The sequence below is a fragment of the Gobius niger genome, assembly GCF_951799975.1.
Source record: "Gobius niger genome assembly, chromosome: 2".
NCBI classification, from domain to species: Eukaryota; Metazoa; Chordata; class Actinopteri; order Gobiiformes; family Gobiidae; genus Gobius; species Gobius niger.
In genome coordinates, this window is record NC_136853.1 from 21,016,589 (window position 1) to 21,038,864 (window position 22,276).

Here is a 22,276-nt window from a genome sequence, read left to right on the forward strand (position 1 = left end):
GTGTAACAATTACACTAAACAGTAAATATCTTATTAACAATAAATCGAAAAGCTTTTTTTCCCCTTTTTACTATTTAACTGTACATTTAACTGCACATTTCCTGTCTATTTTGCACCTGAGTGATCTTATTGAAGGCTGAATGTAACAAGAGAATTTCTCCGTTGTGAGATCAATAGAGGATTGTCTTATCTGATCTTAAAGGGGCAAAAAAGTTTAAATATAGTAATATATAATATAATATAATATATATATATATATATATATATATATATATATATATATATATATATATATATATATATATATATATATATATATATATATATATAAAAAGTCAGTTTGCCGTCTCAGTACAGGTGGTTGATGAAGTGACGCTGATACAGGGGTTATTGCACATGAATTACTTCACAGTCTTGTTGTACAGTCTGACAGCAGTGGGGATGAAGGACCTGCTCTTCTTGCACTGAGGGTGTCTCAGTCTTCCGCTGAAAGAGTCCTCCGCTACAGTCCCGTGTCGTGTGTGGGAGGTGTCCATGATGGAGGTGAGCTTGGCTAACACCCTCCTGTCCCTCACAAAGTCCAGGGGGCAGCCTGAGACAGAGCTGGCCCTCCTGACCAGCTTGTTCAGTCTGTTCTTGACCTGCACTGCCAAAAACAAATTGCTTTGAATCAATTTCATTTGCCTCCACCTCAATATCTAAAGTTGCTGTAGAAGCCTGTTAATGAATGAACGACTGCTGTGCCACCACAACATGTAGAGCTTGATTTTGTGTTCTATACTCGTCTGGAACTTAAGAGTAAAAACATATTCTTCCAGATATTGAAAAAACTACTTTTCCCAAAAGTCCTTTCTCCATCCTTCTTGCCCCCCATCACCTGAAACAAGAGCTGAAGGTAAGGTGACCTTGTATAATAAAGAAAAGGGGTCTATGTCAGTTGGTGAAAGCGTCCCCTCAGCCATCTGGCAGCTGGATAATAGAGCGAGAAGCAGACGAGGGTCTGCCGAGCCGCACTGTAACCTGCCACTGACCCTGTATGGAAAACAGCCTATTCTTTACATCATATTGCATTCATTATATTGTCCTCGAGAATAAGAGAATTTCAAGCATGAAAATCAATACAATGGAGACGAAAGGCATAAAATTCTCCAGGGAAGAGGGGGCTCCAGTGACACAGTGGGGGCCTTTGTGCCATAAACTTTCCCCCTGAGGAGGTTACAAGGCTGTGGGTCGACTGCTTTGGCACCTTTATGCAAACTAGACAGTAGATGTGTGGACATAAATATTTGAGGGAATAAAACCTTACAGGGGTTTGACCAAATGCCTCTGTCAGTCCTAAAGCTTCTAAGGCTTTTGTGCAAAATGGCAACAAATGTAGGTAATCAAACCATTTCTGGACACATAGACCAACTCGCTTTTTTAAACGGAAGAGAATCTGTTGTGATTTTGAAACATATTCCTGGTCTGGTGTGGCTATGTTTGCATGGAGGCCAACAATCAGATCATAATCTGATTTCTGGAGTTATCAGATTATTGAAAACAGCATAATCTGATATACATTATCTGATAGAGATGTAATCTGATTTCTTTCTGATGTTTCACACTTGTGGGTTTAATGTAACAAGTGAAATAAAGAAAAAGTCCAAACAAATGTTCCAAAGATATGCTATATCTTTTAAGACCAAAAAAAACATTTCTAATAATAATAATAATATAAAAACAGTTTTCCATGAAATGAATTCCAAACTTGTTTAAAGATAAATCATATGCAGCCGATAGTGTAGTGGTTAGAGCGCCTGCACTTATGCAGTTGTGGGTTTAAGTCCCAGCTTGAAATATTGAGTCAATTGTCTCTGCAGCTCTTCTCTGACGTCCTTATTAAAAGTTCAAGCACAGTTTGTGATTTGTGTTTAACTTTGCTGGATCACTACGATTGCACAGAAAAGTAATGCACAGTTGACTAGGTTAGAACTCTGGACCTGAGTTTCCAAACCTGTGCCATCTCCACTGGGCTCAACGATACACGGAGCCCTTTGACCTCATGTCCATCTCCCCTGGTTCTGCAGGTGGAGACGATTCAAGGGAGGAGTGGAGAGAATGTTCAGTGGCGCAAAAAATCCCAAACTCTCCGGTATGTAAATCACAATTCTCAGATTTCCGAAGTGAATATAAACGCATCAGTTGAGTTATCTGATTTTTGTGGCCGTGAAAACGTAGCCACTGATACTGTATGATTCATCATAATGTCAGAATGTTTCTGTAGTACATATGAGAGAGTTTGATCGCTTGCACTTCATACCATCAAACATCTCCCTCCCCGAGGACGCCCGCTCGACACGCCTGAAATGTCAATACAACATTTTGAGGGAGAAAACAAAATCTCACATATTCTAGCCTTGAATCTGACATATACTCATATAATAACAACGTGACATGTTGCTCGTGTTGATTCAATATTTTTATTTAAACCCCGCATCTCCAAAGTAATATTCGCCTCAAATTGGAAGCTCTGATCATATCTCAAGCTACAGAACCACATAGGAAGTCACAATAGTGCCACTGCACTCTTCATGAAAAGGAGCCACACACGAGGGGCTGATATATACACATATCAAAATAAATAATTTAAAGTAGCTTTGCTCGATAAACATCAAATAAAACAAACAAAATGAAGAAAGTGTAAATAGTTTACATTTTGTCTTTCATCAGGAGAAAAAAACACTTCATTTTACACTACCCTCCCTTTATACTTTGTACCAACCAATTTTAGTACCATATAATGTGCTATATAACAATGTGTAATAACATGTTCCTATGGGTGACATACACAGTGGAATAGTGGGTATCATGGGTGCTTATTACACTATGTGCCTCAAAACTACTAATGCACATTAGTCCATGGAGTATGTACAACACAGAAACACGTTTTTACAGATTGTTACAAAACACATTACATTGCACTAAATTTGGTGAGTCCAGTGTATCAAGAATAGTGTGAAATAAAGTGCAACTCAAAAACTGTTGAAGGAACATAAACAAGTGGACAACAGAGAAATACAACCAATCAAGAGATCCCACTGCACTCTGGGATTGACTAAAAGCCAACTTCCGTAAAAAATTATGTACTTTTAGGGCCAATATGCATTTGTTTAAAATTTTCAGAAAGCAACATTTTATTACAAACACCTGTAAAATCAGGACCGTAGAAGTTAGATATTCATAACTATAGAATGTACAGGTGCATCCCAATAAATTAATATTTTCTAGAAAAAAGTGATATAATTTCAGATATACAATTTAATATTCAAAAACACCTTTATGTAGTCATGGTACGGGCCTCTTTGTGACAGTGACGGACCAAATAAGGAAAACATATCTGCAAGAATGTTAGCTATAGTTATATTGTTAAGCATCACTTTTTCTCAGCATTAATTTATTGTGAATCACCTACACACATATATGGGAATAGTACATCTGGATTGGATAACAGGTCTATGTATAAGGATAAACGTGTTTAGGCAAGTGTAACACTACATGTACTGTAGCTTGACCTTTTCTTCATAGTCCTTGCCAGACAGGTGTTTTAACCAGGTGTGCCAGAAACATAACTCAGATATTACATGAGACTATAGGAAGCAGGACAAATGAGGACCTGCTGTGTCCAAGCAGAGAATTACATTAAAGCAAGAATCTGCGACTTTGCATTTAGCTGATACTAAATGCATAGTGATGTACAAAGTTGAGGCACTTTCAAAGCAAGTGCACACACCAGAGGAGTAATGCACACAGACCAAACACACACACGCGCACGCACACTCACACTCACGCACACGCACACTCACGCACACGCACACGCACGCACACGCATGCATGTATGTTTGAACAGGGTGAGCTGAACTAAACAGGCTCCATTAGCCAGAGTCCATGCTGAAGAGCTCGATGCCCTGTGGGCTCCAGTGCAGGCCCACTCCGGAGTTGAAAACCAAGGACCAGACATAAGGGATGAAGAAGTCTTCTGGCTGGTCCTCCTCTACATATTTAAACTTCAGCTCAGGAAATTTCTGTCAAGACAAAAAAAAAAACAATGCATATGGTGAAATACATGTATAACAGATATTTACAGTGGTGAGGCTGCAGGCGTGTTCAAGACATTTCACAAAGGTTGCTCGTGCATGTTACATTAATACTAGGAGGCTAAATGTTTTTATTACATTACAGGTTTCTATAGTCCGCATTGTAGCCGCACATTTAATCATAATCTAATCACAATCACAATTTCAATGGTTGCAATATCCCAATTGTAAATAATACAATCATTTAGGCAGTACAACATTAATAACATAAAAACTATGGCCCGGTCTCCTTGAGGTCTTATGCCTGTGATAACTTTAGTAGTTCCTGTTTTTTAGTCTTTTCTCAAATGTCTCCTGGATTTTAAAATGAATTGAGTCTTTTTTTTGTAACTTAAATCAGAAAACAAATTGCAAAACTTGTTATAAAAATAGCAATTAGGTATATTTCTCAAATCTTTCACTTACAAATCAGTCAAAATCATGATAATAAATAAATCAAAGTAATCTATTTACTATAGTAAGTTTTTTTCCTTTTTCTTAGAAGCTCAATATAATACACATTTAAATAGTTGTCTTTGATCAAGCCAAACACAAACATCAGTAGTAGACAACTAGTGTATGACATGTCCCATTAGATGAATGGGTTAACTGTTAACAGTAAGCACTCTCTGTCATGTGCAGCAGCAGGTACTATCACTTTATGAGCAAACCCTCATGTGCCAACACCAAATACCACATCATCAAATATATGACCTTCAAAAAACCACCAGGCCTAAATCAAGATCAATTAAGGGCAATACTGGGACTGAAACAGACCTGAATTTCATAAAAGTTTATATTAATATGTATTTGACCTTTCAGTGACCCAGCGGCTGTATTGGGTGGCTAGCATAGCATAGCTTTACTTATCATCCCGATGGCCAGGATCAATTGCTTTTAAGGTTTTCACGGCTGAAAACCTTAAAACCAGCAGATATGGTTCACTGCTGATTGAACCGTATCCATGGTTACGTATAGGCTACATTCAATTGCGAAAACCTACCAGAAATCCTAAAAAAAAAATGACAAAAAAAAAAAAAAATCATCCTGAAGCATCATAGATACAGACGGCATCTCTGGAATCGCCCATATATGGTCATGTTTCAAAACAGTTAAGGGGGAAAACAAACAAACTTTCTCTAATTATTCAAAAAATACAAATACTGAATTATGGATATAGTTTTCAACTAAATAAAGATACAAAGACATGGGGAGGAGCAAAGTGGTTCAACAGCCCATAAATACATAAATAACGGCGAATGCTACCAGGACGCTTCATGCTAGCATCATGCTAATGCCAACGGCTAGCTAGCGCGTTTTTTTCACTTCTACTGAACAATCTGCTGTGAGAAAACATCCATATGGGCCCGAGTAACACTTGACTTTATTTGTGTGTGATAGTTAAGTTCATATTCCACCAGAAAACGGCTAAAAAGAGTGAAAAATTGTGTTTCCCAAAAGATTCTATAGGAGCCACTGGGATTGAAAGCAAAGGCGCTAAGCTAACCACCAACTTTATTTTTGTACATATAAAGTTGCATAGTGCACCTTTAACTAAATAAAAAATAACGTGATGAAAATGCAGATGACCGTGGGCACCTCCTGAAGAAGCCCAGCAGTTTGAGAACCACTGTGCTAATGGTCTCATTTGGACAGAGAGGGAAGTCAGCGCTGCCCATACGTAAAAACAGAACGGGGTTGATGGTCATTTGAATACATGTTCACAACAAATGATGATTAAATCAGAGCAAAACACTGCCCTGTGTCCTCTCCGGCGGTGATGTTATGGTCTGAGCCTGTAGGAAAAGTGAGGAGTAACCCAATTAGCGGGGAATGGCTGCTCTTGTTAAGAGACAGACACAGGCAATGAGTTCACCCAGCAACAGTTTGTCAGGGCTTTAAAGGACGTCCAGAATGTTGATTATAGACAAATTAGTCAAGACTTTATATAAAGAACTACTACGAAACGTAACATTTTAAGTACACAAAAACGTGGGTGAGAACATAGTATAAGGTGTATGGTGATTTCCTCATGTTTACTGTCATACACAAGCACGTTTTATGTAGCTGCAAAGCCAACAGCAGGCAGGTAGAGACACTGGCATCAATAATACAGGAGCGTCTCATTAAAGCTGCTGCCTGCACATGGATGTACTATATATGCACACACACACACACACAAACACACACACACACACACACACACACACACACAGTAATCAGCCCACAGTGAAAGACAGACCCACCGCCTTTATGCCGCGGTCCCAGTCGGTTCTATTGAGTCCCAGGCTGCCTCTATTCACCAGCGTACTATTGGTATCATAATGACACAGACACAGAGGGGCTACGGGGTCACAGGCCATATGCCAGGGCTATCAGGCCTAGACTGCACACACACCACCCCATTGTCGCCGTCTAGACACAATATGTGAGCTGCATTATCCGGCTGGAATTTTGTGAGTAGGTGACTGTTTCGTACAGCTCAATACACCAGCTCATCAAAAGTTCATTTGACGTTGACAACTCCTCAAACTGTTCAATCATGGAGGGCAGTAGTGTACTTCCATTGCAAGCATGAGCAAGCGTCAAACAAGAGAACATGAGTGAATGGATACATGACTCGCTATAATGTTCAAGCAATGTGAAACATAACTGACTATGCAAATTAGGCCATTAAGATAATTAAAACATTCCAGCTAAAACTGCTACATCAACATATAACTTGATTAATAGCATCTGTGTCCCAAAGTGTGAGATTTATATGTAGCAAGCAGTGAATATCATCTACCAGCGCTCGTGCCTCACAGGACAAAGGTTCCAGGAAAAAAAAGAAAGAAATCTGTGCTACGCTAATGACATCCAAGTATAATTTACTCTATGTTTTAAGAAGGTGATAACAATATACACTATACAGTACGTAGAAACAAAGGAGCATCACAGCCATTTTAGCATGTTTTTTCTTCATCATGAAATGCTGCTGTTACAACATGTGTGATTGTTATGTTTTTTTAGTGCTCGGACCACCTATAATTGTGCAGCCCTAATCCTGAGCATACGGGGAGACATTTGTTGGCTATCACTTTCTGCGTAGCACAGATTACTGGACTTTCCTGAGGCCCCTTGACGTTGCTAAATTCTCTCCATTTTTATCTTTGTCCTTTCTCTGGACACAGTGAGAACTCATTTCAGCTCTTCCCGTCAGCAGCGTCCGTGTCACTGCGTCCCTCTCCGTCCCTCCCGCACTCTCTCCCCTTGGCCTGTTTTTTGTTCCATGTCTAGACCCACTTGGCTGGACTCATATCAGTTGGTTATAGGTCCTGGCAAATCAGGCCCTCTCCTCGGAGCGCAGACCCACTGGCTGGCCTCATATCTCTATTCAGGACTGGATGTTCCCTCCTCTACAACACTAACAAAGACGGGTCGCACTGAGAAGAATGCAGTGTGAAAAAAATGAACTGGATACACTGAAGTAAAAAAAAAAACGGCCATTCTTCAGAAGAGAACAGAAAAATCACTCAAAGAAAATCACATTATTTTGTAGAAGCTGGTGAAGAGTGGAGAAGTAAACTTGGTTACTTTAGTCATTTTAAAGTTAGTACTTCAAAGCAAGAATTCAAAATAGCTATTTTACAATACTTTTCTGTGCCCTTTCCCTTACATGTTAAGCTTTTTGTGTGTGTGTGTGTGTGAGTGTGCGTGTGAAATGGTCTAATAAATGGTTTCAATACACATTTGGAAAAACCTAGAGGAGAGACCAGATAGTTTAAAGGGGCTACATGCAAGTTAGCCATTTTATACTCACTACTGCCACCTCAGGGCATACGTGTAACTGCAGCTTCTATATTAAGCCTCAGCACTTCGGACCCGAATTAACACCTTTTTGAGTGACAGTGCAGGATTTTAGAGGCAGTTGTGGTGAATATGTCTGGGCTCATTCTACACAATAGGACATTGTTGGAACATGTAGGGGGAGTCCATTATAATGAAGTGGCAGTTCTACACCTAAAAGTAAAAAAACAGACAAATGGTTGAATGTTCTAGAAATGAATAACATGAGAAGAGAGAAAGTTGCTGGGAAATCTGCACAGCAGTTATTCTAACTTAACGGCCAAAAAATTACACCTTTGTATGTCACATCCAGTGCCTATGTCCAAAAAGGAAGTCAAATAATAAATATCGATGGGGAAAGAGAAAGTGTCGGGGAGGGCATCTCCAAGTGTCCAAGTATCCAAGGGAAAGCTGGGCGAGGTTTGCGTAAAGTATCGGAGGAAGGCAAAACTATTCCACTGTCAACAAAGCACAATAAAAGAATCAGGAAACACTTTTGTGCTCAGGATCAGTGCATGAGGCAAAATCCAAAGGTTTTCTCAGTAGCTCCTCCAGCGACTGATTATAACCGTTTCAGACGACCAACTAGCAGCATGTTACGTGATGTGGTGTTAGGCCTGCACATACGTGTCTTAACTTTTACCAAAACTACAGTCACTGTCTTTTAATCCATCCTCACATGTAAAAAACCTCAGCTTCAATTTTGACTTTGAGCTGACTTTTATTGCACTCATCCAAAACGTCACGAGGATAGGTGTTTATCACCTGAAGAACCAGAGTCCGCCCCATTCTCTCTCGGGTCAACACGGAGACACTGATGCTTGTATCACCAGTCATATCCACTACTGTAATGCCCTGCTTTTGTAATGCCCTCAGTATTTCAACATTAAAACATTTACAAAATTCAGCAGCTCGTGACGGGGGCCCACATAAGACTGGTTATAAAATCCCTGCATTCGCTCCCTGTGTGTTTCAGGATCAACTTTAAGGCTTTTTGTCAATGTTTTTTAAATGTCTTAATGGCCTTAGGTGTTCTCATCTTTCAGAACTGATTTTACATTTTAAACATCTGCGTCTCCAAGTCATTCTCAAAGTCAGGAAAAGGACTCATGGCGAAGCGTCTTTTCAGTATAACTTTCAAATAATATTTATTTGTTTTAACTTTGTTTATTTGTTTTAGCTTCATGCACTTATTTTATTTTATGCTATTACACATTTGAGCATATTTTACCGGCTTTTGTAGCTTATTTGTAGCATCTTGGGCTGAGACAAAATATCGGATCGGATTTGGCTTTTTGCTGCGAGGTTTGGAGGCATTTTTATCATACACTCCTTTGTTTTTCAGTAACAGTTTCACAACACTTATCTACATCTGTGTTAGTGCACTTTTTAATCTTAAAGGGACTAGATGGAAGTTGTCATTTTGTTACTCACTACTGCCACCTCAGGCCATACGTGTAACTGCAATCTATGTTAAGCTCGTGCATGAGGGTGGAGATAGTTGGTATTTCTGTCCGAAATACAAACTTATTGAGTGACAGGATTTTAGAGGCAGTTGTGGTGAACAGGTCCGGCCTCATTCTACACAGTAGGACATGGCTGGAACATGTAGGGGGAGGAAAATACATCATTTTAACATTTTCAAACTCTATATAGTCCCGTATTGGATTGTGACAAAAGTGTATTGCCCCAGCCCTAGTAGCCCCTGTATTATTGCCTTTTGTCTTTTATATTGTCTATGATCTCCCAGTGCTTCCTCTGAGGGAGCCCTCTGCCTCAGGAGTGGTGGTTGGCTGTGTCTGTGTGGATGCTGTCCTGTGGGTGTCTGGATGGAGTGTGGCTGTCTATCCTTTACCTCCTCAGGGTGCCCTGTGTGCGTTTTCTCATTTGGTTCATCTGTACTCAGCCAAGTATTTTCCATCTCTGGATTTCCACCCAGTCGCACATGTGATAGTAAATTACAAATGTATCAAACTTTGCTCCATTTGGGCAATACATTTGGAAACTGGCTTGACTGATGGTGATGAGACAATGGTGTGTAGTGTAGCAGCCAGCAGCATGTACCCTGTTTACTTTACATCGAGCCTAAAGTAACAGCCGCTAACTAAGCCCCTGAAGTCTGTCGCTTGGAGGAGCCGGTCAGTCTGTAGGATATCAAGCTCAATAGAAGCTGGTCTATCGTAACAAGACATTCCAGTGGCATTGGTGGCCCTCTTTCATAAATTTCACATATTTAACTAAACTTGACCAAACCTAAACTTAAACCTAAAATTATTAATGATTTCTATAAATATAGATACAGATAATCATTACCCAAAGAAGTTCATAAATTCATCCATGTAAAATAATAGTAAATGATGTGGTTTGTCCCATTTTGCCTTTTCGATGTCCCAGAATCTCTCTCCTTGAACACAAAACACCAATACTCCTCCAACAGCTTTCACAGACTAGTGAGCAACTTATTGATGATTACATACAACATTTATCCAGCCTATAGATTTTCACATTGGGGTGAAAGGGCACAATGAGCTCATAAGATGGAGAGATGCTGAAGGTAGAAAGACAGCTGTTTGTTTGAGTTATGGTGTCATCAAACAGCCGGGCGGCTCCCACTGGAGACATTGACAAGACATTCTCTTAGCTTTACATTACTCCATAGAGCTGGAAACTATTTCTATCGGCAAGCCACTCCGAAATACTGAATAAGAGATTCTGCTTTTAGGTTTCTAATGTGTTCTGTGTCTAGAAGGGAAGAAGGGAGCTTGGTGGCGCAGCGGTTAGCGCTCACGCCTCATAGCTAGAAGGTCCTGGGTTCGATTCCCACCTGGACAGGGCCTTTCTGTGTGGAGTTGGCATGTTCTCCCCGTGTCTGCGTAGGTTTCCTCCGGGTACTCCGGTTTCCCCTACCACTAAAAACATGTACAATAGATTCCCCTCTGGGGCCAGGACTCCCCTGAAAAAGAGATTCTTAATCTCAGTGGGACTATCCTGGTTAAATAAAGGTCAATAGATTAAAATAAAATAATACATTTGAATAAGTAGTTGGACATGGCCATAGAAATGTATCTTTATTCACCTTTATTTAACTAAGAAAGATAAGATTCTATTGTTCGAGGGAGTCCTGTCCCCAAAGGGAATCCCAGAGTACATATCATTAGCGGTAGGGGAAACCGGAGCACCCGGAGGAAACCTGCACAGATACGAGGAAAACATGTAAACTCCATCAGTCCCGCCTGAAACCTTCCTGTGCTGTGGTGCGAGCTCTACCCGCTGTGGCACCCACCATGATCTTTAGTAAAAGCTTCGTCACAAACTTCCACCATGACAGTTTTGAAGTAGCATAAAACATAAACCGATAAACAATAACCTATTATACAAACATGTATAGTAATCAGACATTGTGAGTCTCAACTGCCTTCATTATCTGCAAATGGAGAAAGAGAAATGCTGATAAAGACTCACACTTGTACATTGAGCTGGTAGAACCAAAGGTGAAGGACAGAGTCATTAACATGACGACAAATGTAACTGTGGCCTGATGGTCGATTGCTACATTAGAGCTCCAAGGTGCTGCCTGAGAGAGCACAGACACCGCACTATTCGTTTTCCACATTGCAAGAGAGACAAATGCCTCACAGCCGGACGCCAAGTATAGAGCATGAAACACATGATGAAACATGCAATTAAGAGCGTCAGCACCAGTGAAGAGGAGAGTGGGGAGACCACTAGTTACATATTTCCTTGCTGATTAATGGAGGAGCACTGGGAAGGGCGAGGTGAGCATATCCCACCAGGAGTGCTGTGTTGGGTAACGAGCTACTGTAGCAGATTTATGTCCCGCACACCCACCCCACTATCGCCTCAGCCCATGACAAAGTGTCCCCCAGCCCTACATCCCATCTCCTTGAAATGTCATTACATGTTCATATGTAGCCAGCCAGCATAGATGAGATGAACATGGGCATTAATGCTAATGAGGAATGGGGCTTTGGCCTTTTGTCTCATTCCCCATGGCAGCCAGGTTCCTTTGCCCCAGTCCACATATACCTGTCCACAAAACCCATTCTCTCTGCTGTACTTCAATCTGCCACACTCCAGCTTGGCCTTTCTTTAGACATTCTTTAGACTGGCCATTCATCTTCACGTGAACAATGCAAATGTTTTTCAGCAAAAGTCACACCTTTAATTGAGCTTCATACAATGATGAATGAAATCATTTTTTGTGTGTAGGTGGTTTAATGTAAATGCATAAAGCCATACCTTCAGTCTGTCTTTAGGGAGGGCCTGGGCTCCCTTCATAATGACCTCCTGAACTCGCTCCACAGAGAGGTCATTACCAGCCTGCTCCAGACGCTGACTGAAGAAGCCAATCACCTATAAAGATGGAAACCAACAGCAGTTTAACTTTACAAATAAAACCAAAGCAATAGTCTGATTTTCATTGTAAACTGTCAATGAAGTGGGGATGTTGCAAAGGGACATAAAGTGGCACTGCTTTAGATAACATACAAACATATTCTGATCTTGGTGAAAACTAATAGAAACACTCTGCTGTGTCTTGAAGTGCTGTGACCTCTTTAATCTCAGCTTGGAGCCATCACATCATCACATGCAACAGCCCCGCCCCAAATGATGACACTGGGTGCAATGTGCTCCAATGTATGGCATCAAAATGACACTATGTACTGCATCTAAGTGGGTTTCTTCTCACATTGTATGGCATGGTGAGAATATTTGCTTATTCCTTTGGCAATAAGCGTGCTGCCTTTCAAACTGCTAAACTTTATTATAAAATAGATGTATCATAGTACTTATAAATATCAAAACATAACTGTGACAAGCAGTTTGATGTCCTCAGTCAGAAAGAAAAATGAGGGCACGAGACCAGTAAAGTTGGATGCTCGATGAAAGCAAGGGTTTGGTTTGGGTACATAGCATACCATATCTACTGCTTGCTAAGAGTGTGGCATGTCTGCATACATCTAAATTACTAATCTCTTCATTAACTCCGGAGATCTCCCATAAGGGGTTAATTTAGAGGAGCAGAAAAAAGAAGTCCTTCATCCTGAATCTCATACTCACACACATGGATTTGCAGGGGGATGAAGGCTTCACAAAATAGCCTTAGGGAGGCTGGTACGCTGAGGGATTGTGGTGAGCATGCTTCCCTCATACTTATGGATAACAGTGGAGCCTATGGCGACGTATGCACCAACCCCCACCCTCTTTTCCTCTTGTACACACAGACAACTCACACGCTTGTTTTTTCAACATGTTCCGTTGTATGACTAATACAGGAATGAATGACAGCTTTCTCTAGAACAGGCCGCTCCCCCACACAACACACTCAATGAATATTTGACAGGAGGCCTCCTGACACAATGGGACTGACTAATTTATCAATACTACTTGAGCTCCACGTCCTTTACAGTCTGACTGCCTTCTCAATGTGACCGAGATCTTTGAGAAAAGACAAGTCTGTGTGTGTAACCTTCATCTGTGAACTCATAAAGTTATGATCTTCACTCATTTCCTCACTGATATGCTGTGCGTGATGAATAAAATATCTGACCATGTCCAGATTCTGCATGATGTCCTGGAAGGAGGGGTGTGTCCGAAACTGCTCAAACAGCTCCCTCTTGTACAGCAGGGCGTACACCAGGTTAGGGTTGTGGTGTAAAGAGTTGCATAGACAGGAGTTGATGATTTCGAGCATCATACGGATCACCTCCTCGATCACGTTCAGATCCTGGGCCTGCGGGAGAGTGAAGACGGGAAGATGTAAAGGTTAATTTGTTCCCAGTATACTGATTTCATGTATAATGGTGTTTTAAAAGGATTTGATTAGCGGAAAGGAGACTTGGCAAGGAGCAAGAAATGTCACAGGGAGGCCGAGTTAGAGATGAGATGCTACAGTTTGCAGCTGCAAAGTAAACTATTCTGATAAGTAGCTCATATCAGATGCTGCAAAGTCTACTGGTGCACTGCGTTCACAATTATGTGAGTTTGCACACCGTGTTATTTTTGGTTCAGGAATCCGTCTAAAGACAGATTTTTTCAGGTTTGATGGACTGATGAGATCAGAGGAACCAATTTTTTCTTTCCAAATCTGAAGCTATTTCACCATTGGAAACCTATTGCCACAACATCTTTATGAATACATTACAACATGAATACATTTCTATGCTATGTTGGAGTGGAAATAGGTAGGGCTGGGATGCTCGAAGTCCATGTTTCCTGTCACTCCATCCCGGGTCCAAACATATGCTTTTATTGCTCTTAGCCATGTAAAACATTGGCACAGCCTGTTTATTTATGTGGACATACCAAAAACATTGGACAAACTAGATGCATTGAAAATTAGCATATGTGCTAATTTTCAACACTCAATAATCATAGCTTATTAACGAGTCAGTTTGACCATTTTAAATGTAATTTGTGAAATATTTGTTAATTTAATTGTGAGTTCCACAAGAGATACTAGGTATAATGAGAGACTAGATATGCTTTGGAGTTTGGTCCTTATCTGGACCTATAGTTGGGAACCTCTGCAGTAAAGTGAATTGCTGACTGAGCCAGTTTAGTCTTTAACGTGAAAATGTACAATCTAATTTAACAAACTAATTTTGCAGTCGCTGTTAAAAAAGGTTGAGAACTACTGGTTTATGTGACTGCATCAACTTGACAAATATCACTCCTGCTTTGACTTACATCTTTAATGAATACCAGCTAAGACTGCATTCAAAACAACCACGGGGGAGGGCAATCTGATAGGGGCTTGAGATTGGGTCCCAGATCAGGGTAGCATGTGGTGCCCGTTTATCCTTTATCCCCCAAAAATAATCACTTTCCAGTACTGTGTGGTCGTGTTATGTATGGGCATAAAGGTGTTGACGGGACACCCACACAAGGGCGATTAGGATGATTGCATTGGTTTCCCAAGCCAACGAAAAGTGTGCAGTGGACAGTATCAGAAAAGCAAAAGCAGAAGCCGGGAAAAGAGGCAAGGAGAGCCTGTTGTAATCAGGATTGATTGTGCACCTCTCTGGGATCGACTCCACTGTCTAGCTTCAATTCAGCTCTACTCTAGTCTCCTTTGGCAGGCCATAATTAGACTGAAAGCAGGGACAGATATGGGAGACAAGGGAGTAGGAGGATGAGACAGGCCAGCAAAAGGGGACAGGAGCAAATAAGAAAGCGGTATGAGAAGCAAGTTACAGCATGGAAGCCAAAACAATAGGTGAAGAAGAGAAGGCTAAGTAGAAGCAGCCGGATGTCTTGTGTTTGTTCTGTGGCTGGGCACCCGTCATAATGAGATTAGCCCTGTAGGGGGAAAAATGCCACGCTGGGGAATTCAGGTCACATGAAAATAGGCTCGCTAGACGTCTGCCCCATTCCGTTCTGTATGTTTGTAAAGTGGATGAGATTAAGAAGGCTGAGGTCTACTTGAAAGCCAGGATACAGGATTAAAATATGATGACTCCTCCTCCTCCATTCTCTTAGTGTCTCATGCATGTTTTCTACACACATATATTCCTTGCAGCAGCAACACCTAACGCCCACTGAATTGTTCAATTTGCCTTGCTTTTGTGATCCTAATCTTGTGTCATGAAACATTTTCCAGGCTGCAGTGTCAGTCAGTTTCTCGTGGCTCCCACCAACGTCTCATTTCTTCCCAAGAAAACACAGGTTTTAGACCTAAGATATAACACGATATGTCTACTGGTATCTTCAACGTTGCTTTCTCATGTCAAAGGAAATGTGTTTGAAAACATCTTTTACAAAAAACAACATAGTGCTTCTCCAGTTGTTCTATCATGGTTTTGAAACGATGACACTGATGGAATCTACACATGCAAATCCACAAACTACGAGCTGGCTTCTTTAAACCTGTGATTTAAAAAAGGGAGTTGAAACAATCCCTTAACCTGGCTCCTCCTCCGCAGGAGCTTTTGGCCACCTCTGCCCGGCCGTTTGGAGCCGGGGAAATTACATTGATTTATTTGCTGTGACAAAACGTTTTAGCCGAAATCAAAAGATAAAACATTTACTTTTATGTTGTATTCCCAAAGCTCAAGTTTATACTAAATTATGGTGCTCTATCTGAGACATTTTTGTTAAGCCAAGGCACAGCTCAAGACTTCAGAGCTATACAATTGAACCCTTAGCTAGAAAACAAGACAGATAGATTACCTAACTGGTATTACTACAGGTGAAAATTAATGTTCAGTAAGCTTACAACAAACAACAATTTGTTATCAAAAAGAATTGTGATACTGCTCCACCTGGGGATCAACACATCACTGTGCAACTGGCTGCTGGACTTTCTGACGGGGAGATCACAGGCTGTACGTGTCGGCGGCAAGTCCTCCAGAACCATCACACTGAGCACACAAGGCTGTGTGCTGAGGCCCCTCCTGTTTACTCTGTTCACAAGTACGACTCAAACCTCTTCATCAAGTTTGCAGGCGACACAACAGTGGTGGGCTTCATCAGCAACAGAGACGAGTCAAACTACAGGAGTGAGGTGAGCAGTCTGACCATGTGGTGCACACAGAACAATCTCTTTAGACAAAAGAGATTGTTGTGGACTTACGAAGAGCGCGGGTCCAGCATGCTCCTCTAACAATCAACGGTGCTGCTGTGGGGAGGGTGACCAGCACTAAGTTCCTGGGTGTGCACATCACAGAGAAGCTCTCCTGGACCATGCACACTACATCACTGGTCAAGAAAAGTAATGAGCGTCTCTACTTTCTCGAGCCAGAGTCCCAGCCTCTGTTATGTCGATAGAGAGCATCCTGACCAGCTTCATCACTGTGTGGCACGGTGCCAGCACTGCCTCCTGCCGAAGGAGCCTCCAGCTCATCTTGAGAGCAGCGGAGAAGATCTGCGGAGCCCCTCTCCCCTCTATTAAGGAGATGCACTCCTTCCGTCTCACACGCAAAGCCGTCAGAATCACCAGGCACCCATCACACAGTCTCTCAAGGTTCCAGTCGACTGAGGAACAGTTTTGTACACGGGGCCATCAGGAAGCTGAACTCCCTGAACTCCCCATTCACATGGTTTGACAAATAAAATTGAATCTTCAATCTATAGAGAATGATATTATGAAAAAAGATAAAGACCCTTCTGAAATAAAGAAGAAAAATAAATTCATATGTGCTCTATATAACTCTCTCAATGCTGAAAGTTTAAGTTAAGTTTATTGGTTTATTTGGTAGGGACAGTGCATGTTAATGAACAAGCCACACTGGACTGTAGCCTTGGGCAATTTTCCAGCAGTCGTCCCCATGCGCACTCTCAAGCATACTCTCATTCATCCTGGCCTTTTGTACTTACTTTCTTTGTATTTAGAAAAAAAGGTGTCTTATTGTACGTTCAAATTGAATGGGAATGTGCATTGTGGACACTGCTTTTGTCAGGGTTAGGACTTGGATGTGGAAGACCAATTGGTTATCCTTTTGTAAAATAAATACAGTTCTAAAAAAAATTGCGCTGCAAGAGCCATATGTCTTGTAGCTTGTCTGAATGCTATAGTTCATGTTACTGTTCACTCCATACCAGAAATTATTGAATCAATGAAACACTTTTACAGCCAGAAGTCTGAATGTACCAGGCTAGCAATTCTTTTTTGATCTAATCTTATGAAACCCTTAAAAAGTGGAGAACAAAAACGACAAGTACAACTATGAACCATTTAACATCATTACATGTAGTTTCAAAAATACTAGAGAAATGGGTTGTGAAATTATTAACATCTTAAAACAGCCATAATTCGGAGTTTGGAGAGTGTTTTTTAAAAAAAAGAGAGAGACAAGAACGATTGTGCAGGGGCCGTATTCCTGGACATAGAGAAGGCTTTTGAGATTGTTGACCACAACATTCTTCTAACCAAACTTCTAATCTCATTAAAAAAAATTCAGAGAAAGCCATACACTGTATGAAGTCATATATTACCAATAGAATGAAGTGTGGTCAACGGTGTCAAATCGCTCTCTCAAGAGTGTACAGTAATCGCAATTGTTGTGGGCAGCGCTCCCACAGATGCACGCACTGGAATACACATTACTGAAGGAACAACAGAACAGGTTGAAACGTTTTGTAACCTGTGATGAGAACAATTGTAGACAAATGCTGCCTTTTGGTGGGGTTTATGGAATTATTCAGAAGTGCCAAAGCAAATACTAGGGGCAAGAAGCAGCTAAAAGACAACTATGAAGGTAAACTACATGCCAATGCTATGCTAACAGCAGGTAAAGTTGTACTACCAGTGGCTACATGCTATCATCGCAAAATCACCTTTTTCAACAGAGGTACGATGTCCGTATGACCAACGTGTTTTAGAGAGGGAGGTCCTCTGTCTCGATTACCAATCAGATGCCAGCAGTCTGGTCACGTCACGTTAATACTAGTTGAGCGTGCTTTGGCCACAGCCCGAGGTCGGTTCCAAATCTTGTGCTTGGTCAGCCCGGACTAGTCCTGGCCTCGCCTAACCACGTAGACCAGGCACTGGACTGGATAGGGCTGGGTAGGGCCTGCCAGCGAAAACAGCCATAAGGGAATTCATAAACCTGATATCTGCTTGAGGCAGAGCCACTCGGTCTACAGTTAGAGGAGACTGTGAAGTACTCTATACAGACTGCACATACAGCAACTGTCTGCCATCTGGAACAGCATAACCTTTACTATAAGACGATACTATAAGAGAATGCCCCACGTTTAACACCTTCATCAAGACTCAATTAAAAAAAAACTGGCTTAAATAAAAAAAACAATGTGCTCCTTAGAACCTACTGATCTCCAGGTGTATGATTGAGCCAAGTCTCAGGATCCTCCAAACAGGCGTTGCGTTGTATATATAATAACTGTACATATTAATCCTCATTCTAATGTGCTCTGTTTAACCTGCATGACCTGCCCTTTCACCAAAGTCTTTTCCTTGTGTCAAAAGAACGGACATTCAGGTGTTATCAATGTATGATTTACATGAACAAACGCTATGTTATGTTTATGTGCAGCCTCAACTCTCACATTTTTCTATATGTTTTATAATTGTTGTTGGCATGAGACCTTGCCCAGGGACAATCGTTGAAAACTAGCTGAGCAGCGAATACAGCGGGTTGCATAAGCATCGGCATTTTGCCATAATATGGACCAAAAACATAAATATATTTAATTAAAATTTTATGTGAAAGACACACACAAAGTGACACACGATCATAAAGTGAAATGAAATTTATACATGATTTTGAATTTTCTTTATAAATAAAAAATGGAAAAGTGGGACGTAGTACCTGCCCCCCTTTCCTTTTAGTGCAACCAATTGCCTTGAGAAGTTGCCTGATGATTTCTGAATGATCACATGTTGACCCAATGATCAAATAGAGTCTACCTGTGTGTAATCTAATGTCAGTTCAAATACAGCTGCTCTGTGATGGTCTCAGAGGTCTGGTAGAGACTATTGTGGAGCAGAAGCATCATGAAGTCCAAGAACACACCAGACAGGTCAGGGATCAAGTTAGTGAGAAGTATAAAGCTGGTCTTTTCCATCATTGTTTGAACCAATGAAAGTGGCACTTTCAAGGGTCTTGAAATGACATCCTCTGGGCTTTGGGCCAAATTGTTTAAAGGTATAGCAATCTTAGTGTATGTAAACTTCTGACTTCTGACTCTCATTCTTCTGGAATTTGGCAAAAATAGGTCAATTAGAATTTTAAAAATGATTTTTAAGACTATTATAAATTAATATAGTATTAATAGAAGTTAATTCTGGTTTCATGTCAGACAGTGAGAAAAAAATGCAAATGTGTGTTTTTATGAAGTGTATGTAAACATATGGCTGTCACTGTATAATAATAATTTACCATGTTGATGAATTGTATTAATATTGTAGAGACCAAGTTCACATTTTCAGATAATAAGCATAATCTGAGTTCTCTATCCAAGTAACCATGACAATTACAAAAAGACTAGGACACAGCATGGCTGCTTTAATCATCTTTAGAGACTGATGATCATCATGAGCCCAGAGCACCTGCTTCCTGCAGAGACACTACTTCGGCCTAAGAATAATTGCAAAATGACCTACAGTGTCAGAAGAGGAGAGGTGAGGGCTATACTAATAAGCAGAATAAATTTGAGTCTACTGTGATTGCAGTAGTGTGATTGCCATGCAGGTGAGAAAGAATCACCAGGATGCGAGACTGAAGTGCATCTTGTAAGAGCAGCATCTCCAAGCTCACAGCAGGACACTGTCTTAATGAGAGCAGCACCCAGGAGTGAGTTGTGTTGACACTAAGTGATGATATAATGAGCCACATAAAGAAGATGTGTATCTTTGAGAAGACAGCTTCCTACATACAGCCAGATGAGAATCTCAACCTTATTGAGCTAGAAGCAATGAATAATTTCAAAGTTGTGCTAGGTTTATATAAGTATATGACTTTGTTTTATGTTATGGCACATGAATCATTGATGAGTTTACTGTTTTTTCTTTAACTCTTCCTTCTAGAAAAATCAATTTAGATAAAAATATAATGAAATTAAAATAAAGCTTCATCAATCCCATATTGCCACAAAGACAGAGACAGATGGGTGAAGAGCGTTGCCCAAGGACACAATGCTAGGATGCACTTCTTGAAGTTTGGATCAAAAAGTAAAAAAAATACTTCGTCACAATGGAATGACCCCTCGGTTGGGGCCTTTCTAGAGTCTATCTGGTTTCCCTACCACGAACATTTTTTACAATGTAATGATGTGCGTGTGCGTGTGTGTGTTCTTGTAATTACGACATTGTGAAGACCAGAGTGAGGACATTTTTGTAAAGTGAGGACATTTTGGGTGGTCCTCACTTATTTGAAGGACTGTTTGAGGGTCAAGATGTGGTTTTAGGGTTAGGGTTAGAATTGGACTAAGATTAGGGCTAGGGTTGGGATTAAGGTTAGGTCTAGGGGTTTAGGGTTAGGGCTTAGGCTCTATGTCTATGAGTGTCCTCACTAAGATAGAAGTACAAGGTTGTGTGTGTGTGTGTTTGTGTGCGCATGAATGAATGGTGGTTGTCAGAGGGACGGTTGGAGCAGATGTGTGCAGTCACACTTGGGCGACACGGTAGCACAGCAGTTAGTGCTCGTGTTTCACAGCTACAAGGTCCGGGTTCGATTCCCACTGGGATGGGGCCTTTCTGTGTGGAGTTTGCATGTTCTCCTTGTGTCTGCATAGGTTTACAGATTTCCCTACCACTAAAAACATGGACAAGGCAAGGGTGTTTGAGTGCGCATGGTAGACGACGGATGGAAATTACAATCTGGTGTGGCTGGTTCATGAACATGCAATGTCCCGACCAAATAAACAAGCTTCTGTCAGTCTACCCCAGGGCAAACTGAAGCTAAATACGTAGCCACATAAAGAAGTGTGTGTAGTGAATGAAGAACAACAAATAAACATAAAAAAATCAATAAATATCACGAATCATCAAGATAAATAGATAGATAAATAAAGAGAACTATATGATTATGTGAGCTAAAAGCAGAATTAAAAAGGTGGTGCTGCTCTTACAAATATGAACATTCTCTGCGGCCCTGAGCTCCTCTAGCCATTCCAGGGCCATCATAATGGAAAGACGCCATTCCGTGATTGTGCGTCTCGACTTTGGGAATGACTGAGAGAACCCTGCCAGAGGAACGTAGGGCCGTGAAGGTTCATAGGCTAAAAGCAGTTCTGGATTATAAGGCCCAAGACCCATCAAGACATTTAAAAAAACATTAAAAGAACTAGATCCTGCAGTAATTTCAATGCGGGCCCGCCTCTTCGTCTTTGTTAGAACATGTGCTTTTGAATTTTGAAAAAGTTGTAAACCTTTTTGGGAAGACCACTTTAACTAAATCTTTACCTTACCTTGTACTGGAGCTAATATCAGTATTATAATAACCATACCAAATTAATCGATGAATTTAAAATGCAAAATGCTATTTCATAGTTAGAAAGTAAAGGCTGGTGGCTACTAACAAAGGACTCGCATGATGAATTTAAATAATTGTAAGAATGTCCTTTTTTTGATCATGAACTTGTAACTGCCCTGGAGCAATCACCCTGAAATGGCTAAAATCTCTTTATGTGTTCGTTATCGTGCAACTGTTCATTCCTCAATCAGGTAGACAATCAGTAACATTAGTGTAAGGATTGACTCTATATCAAAAACAAATACATAATGTGACAGGATAAAACAATGATTTGGCGTGCCAATGAAGCGTAGGAACTAGCATGCATCTAATTTATTGTAAAAAGGGGCCATTGTTTCTGAATTTTACAGAAACAAATGTCAAAGTCAATAACACATG

At 40.8% G+C, this 22,276-nt stretch overlaps 1 protein-coding gene across 2 annotated transcripts in view; it reads right to left on the reverse strand.

Annotated features, from left to right (window-relative positions):
- Positions 1–3,829: 3,829 nt before the first annotated feature.
- Positions 3,830–22,276, reverse strand: part of dym (dymeclin) — a 37,764-nt gene continuing 19,317 nt past the window's right edge. For both annotated transcript variants that reach the window (XM_079551689.1, XM_079551690.1), the window contains exons 15-17: positions 13,513–13,695; positions 12,201–12,314; positions 3,830–4,061 (exon numbers count right to left, since the gene is read on the reverse strand). In XM_079551689.1, the coding sequence (XP_079407815.1) occupies positions 3,912–4,061; positions 12,201–12,314; positions 13,513–13,695 (447 nt within the window). In that variant the 3' untranslated portion in view covers positions 3,830–3,911. The remainder of the gene's footprint in view (positions 4,062–12,200; positions 12,315–13,512; positions 13,696–22,276) is intronic.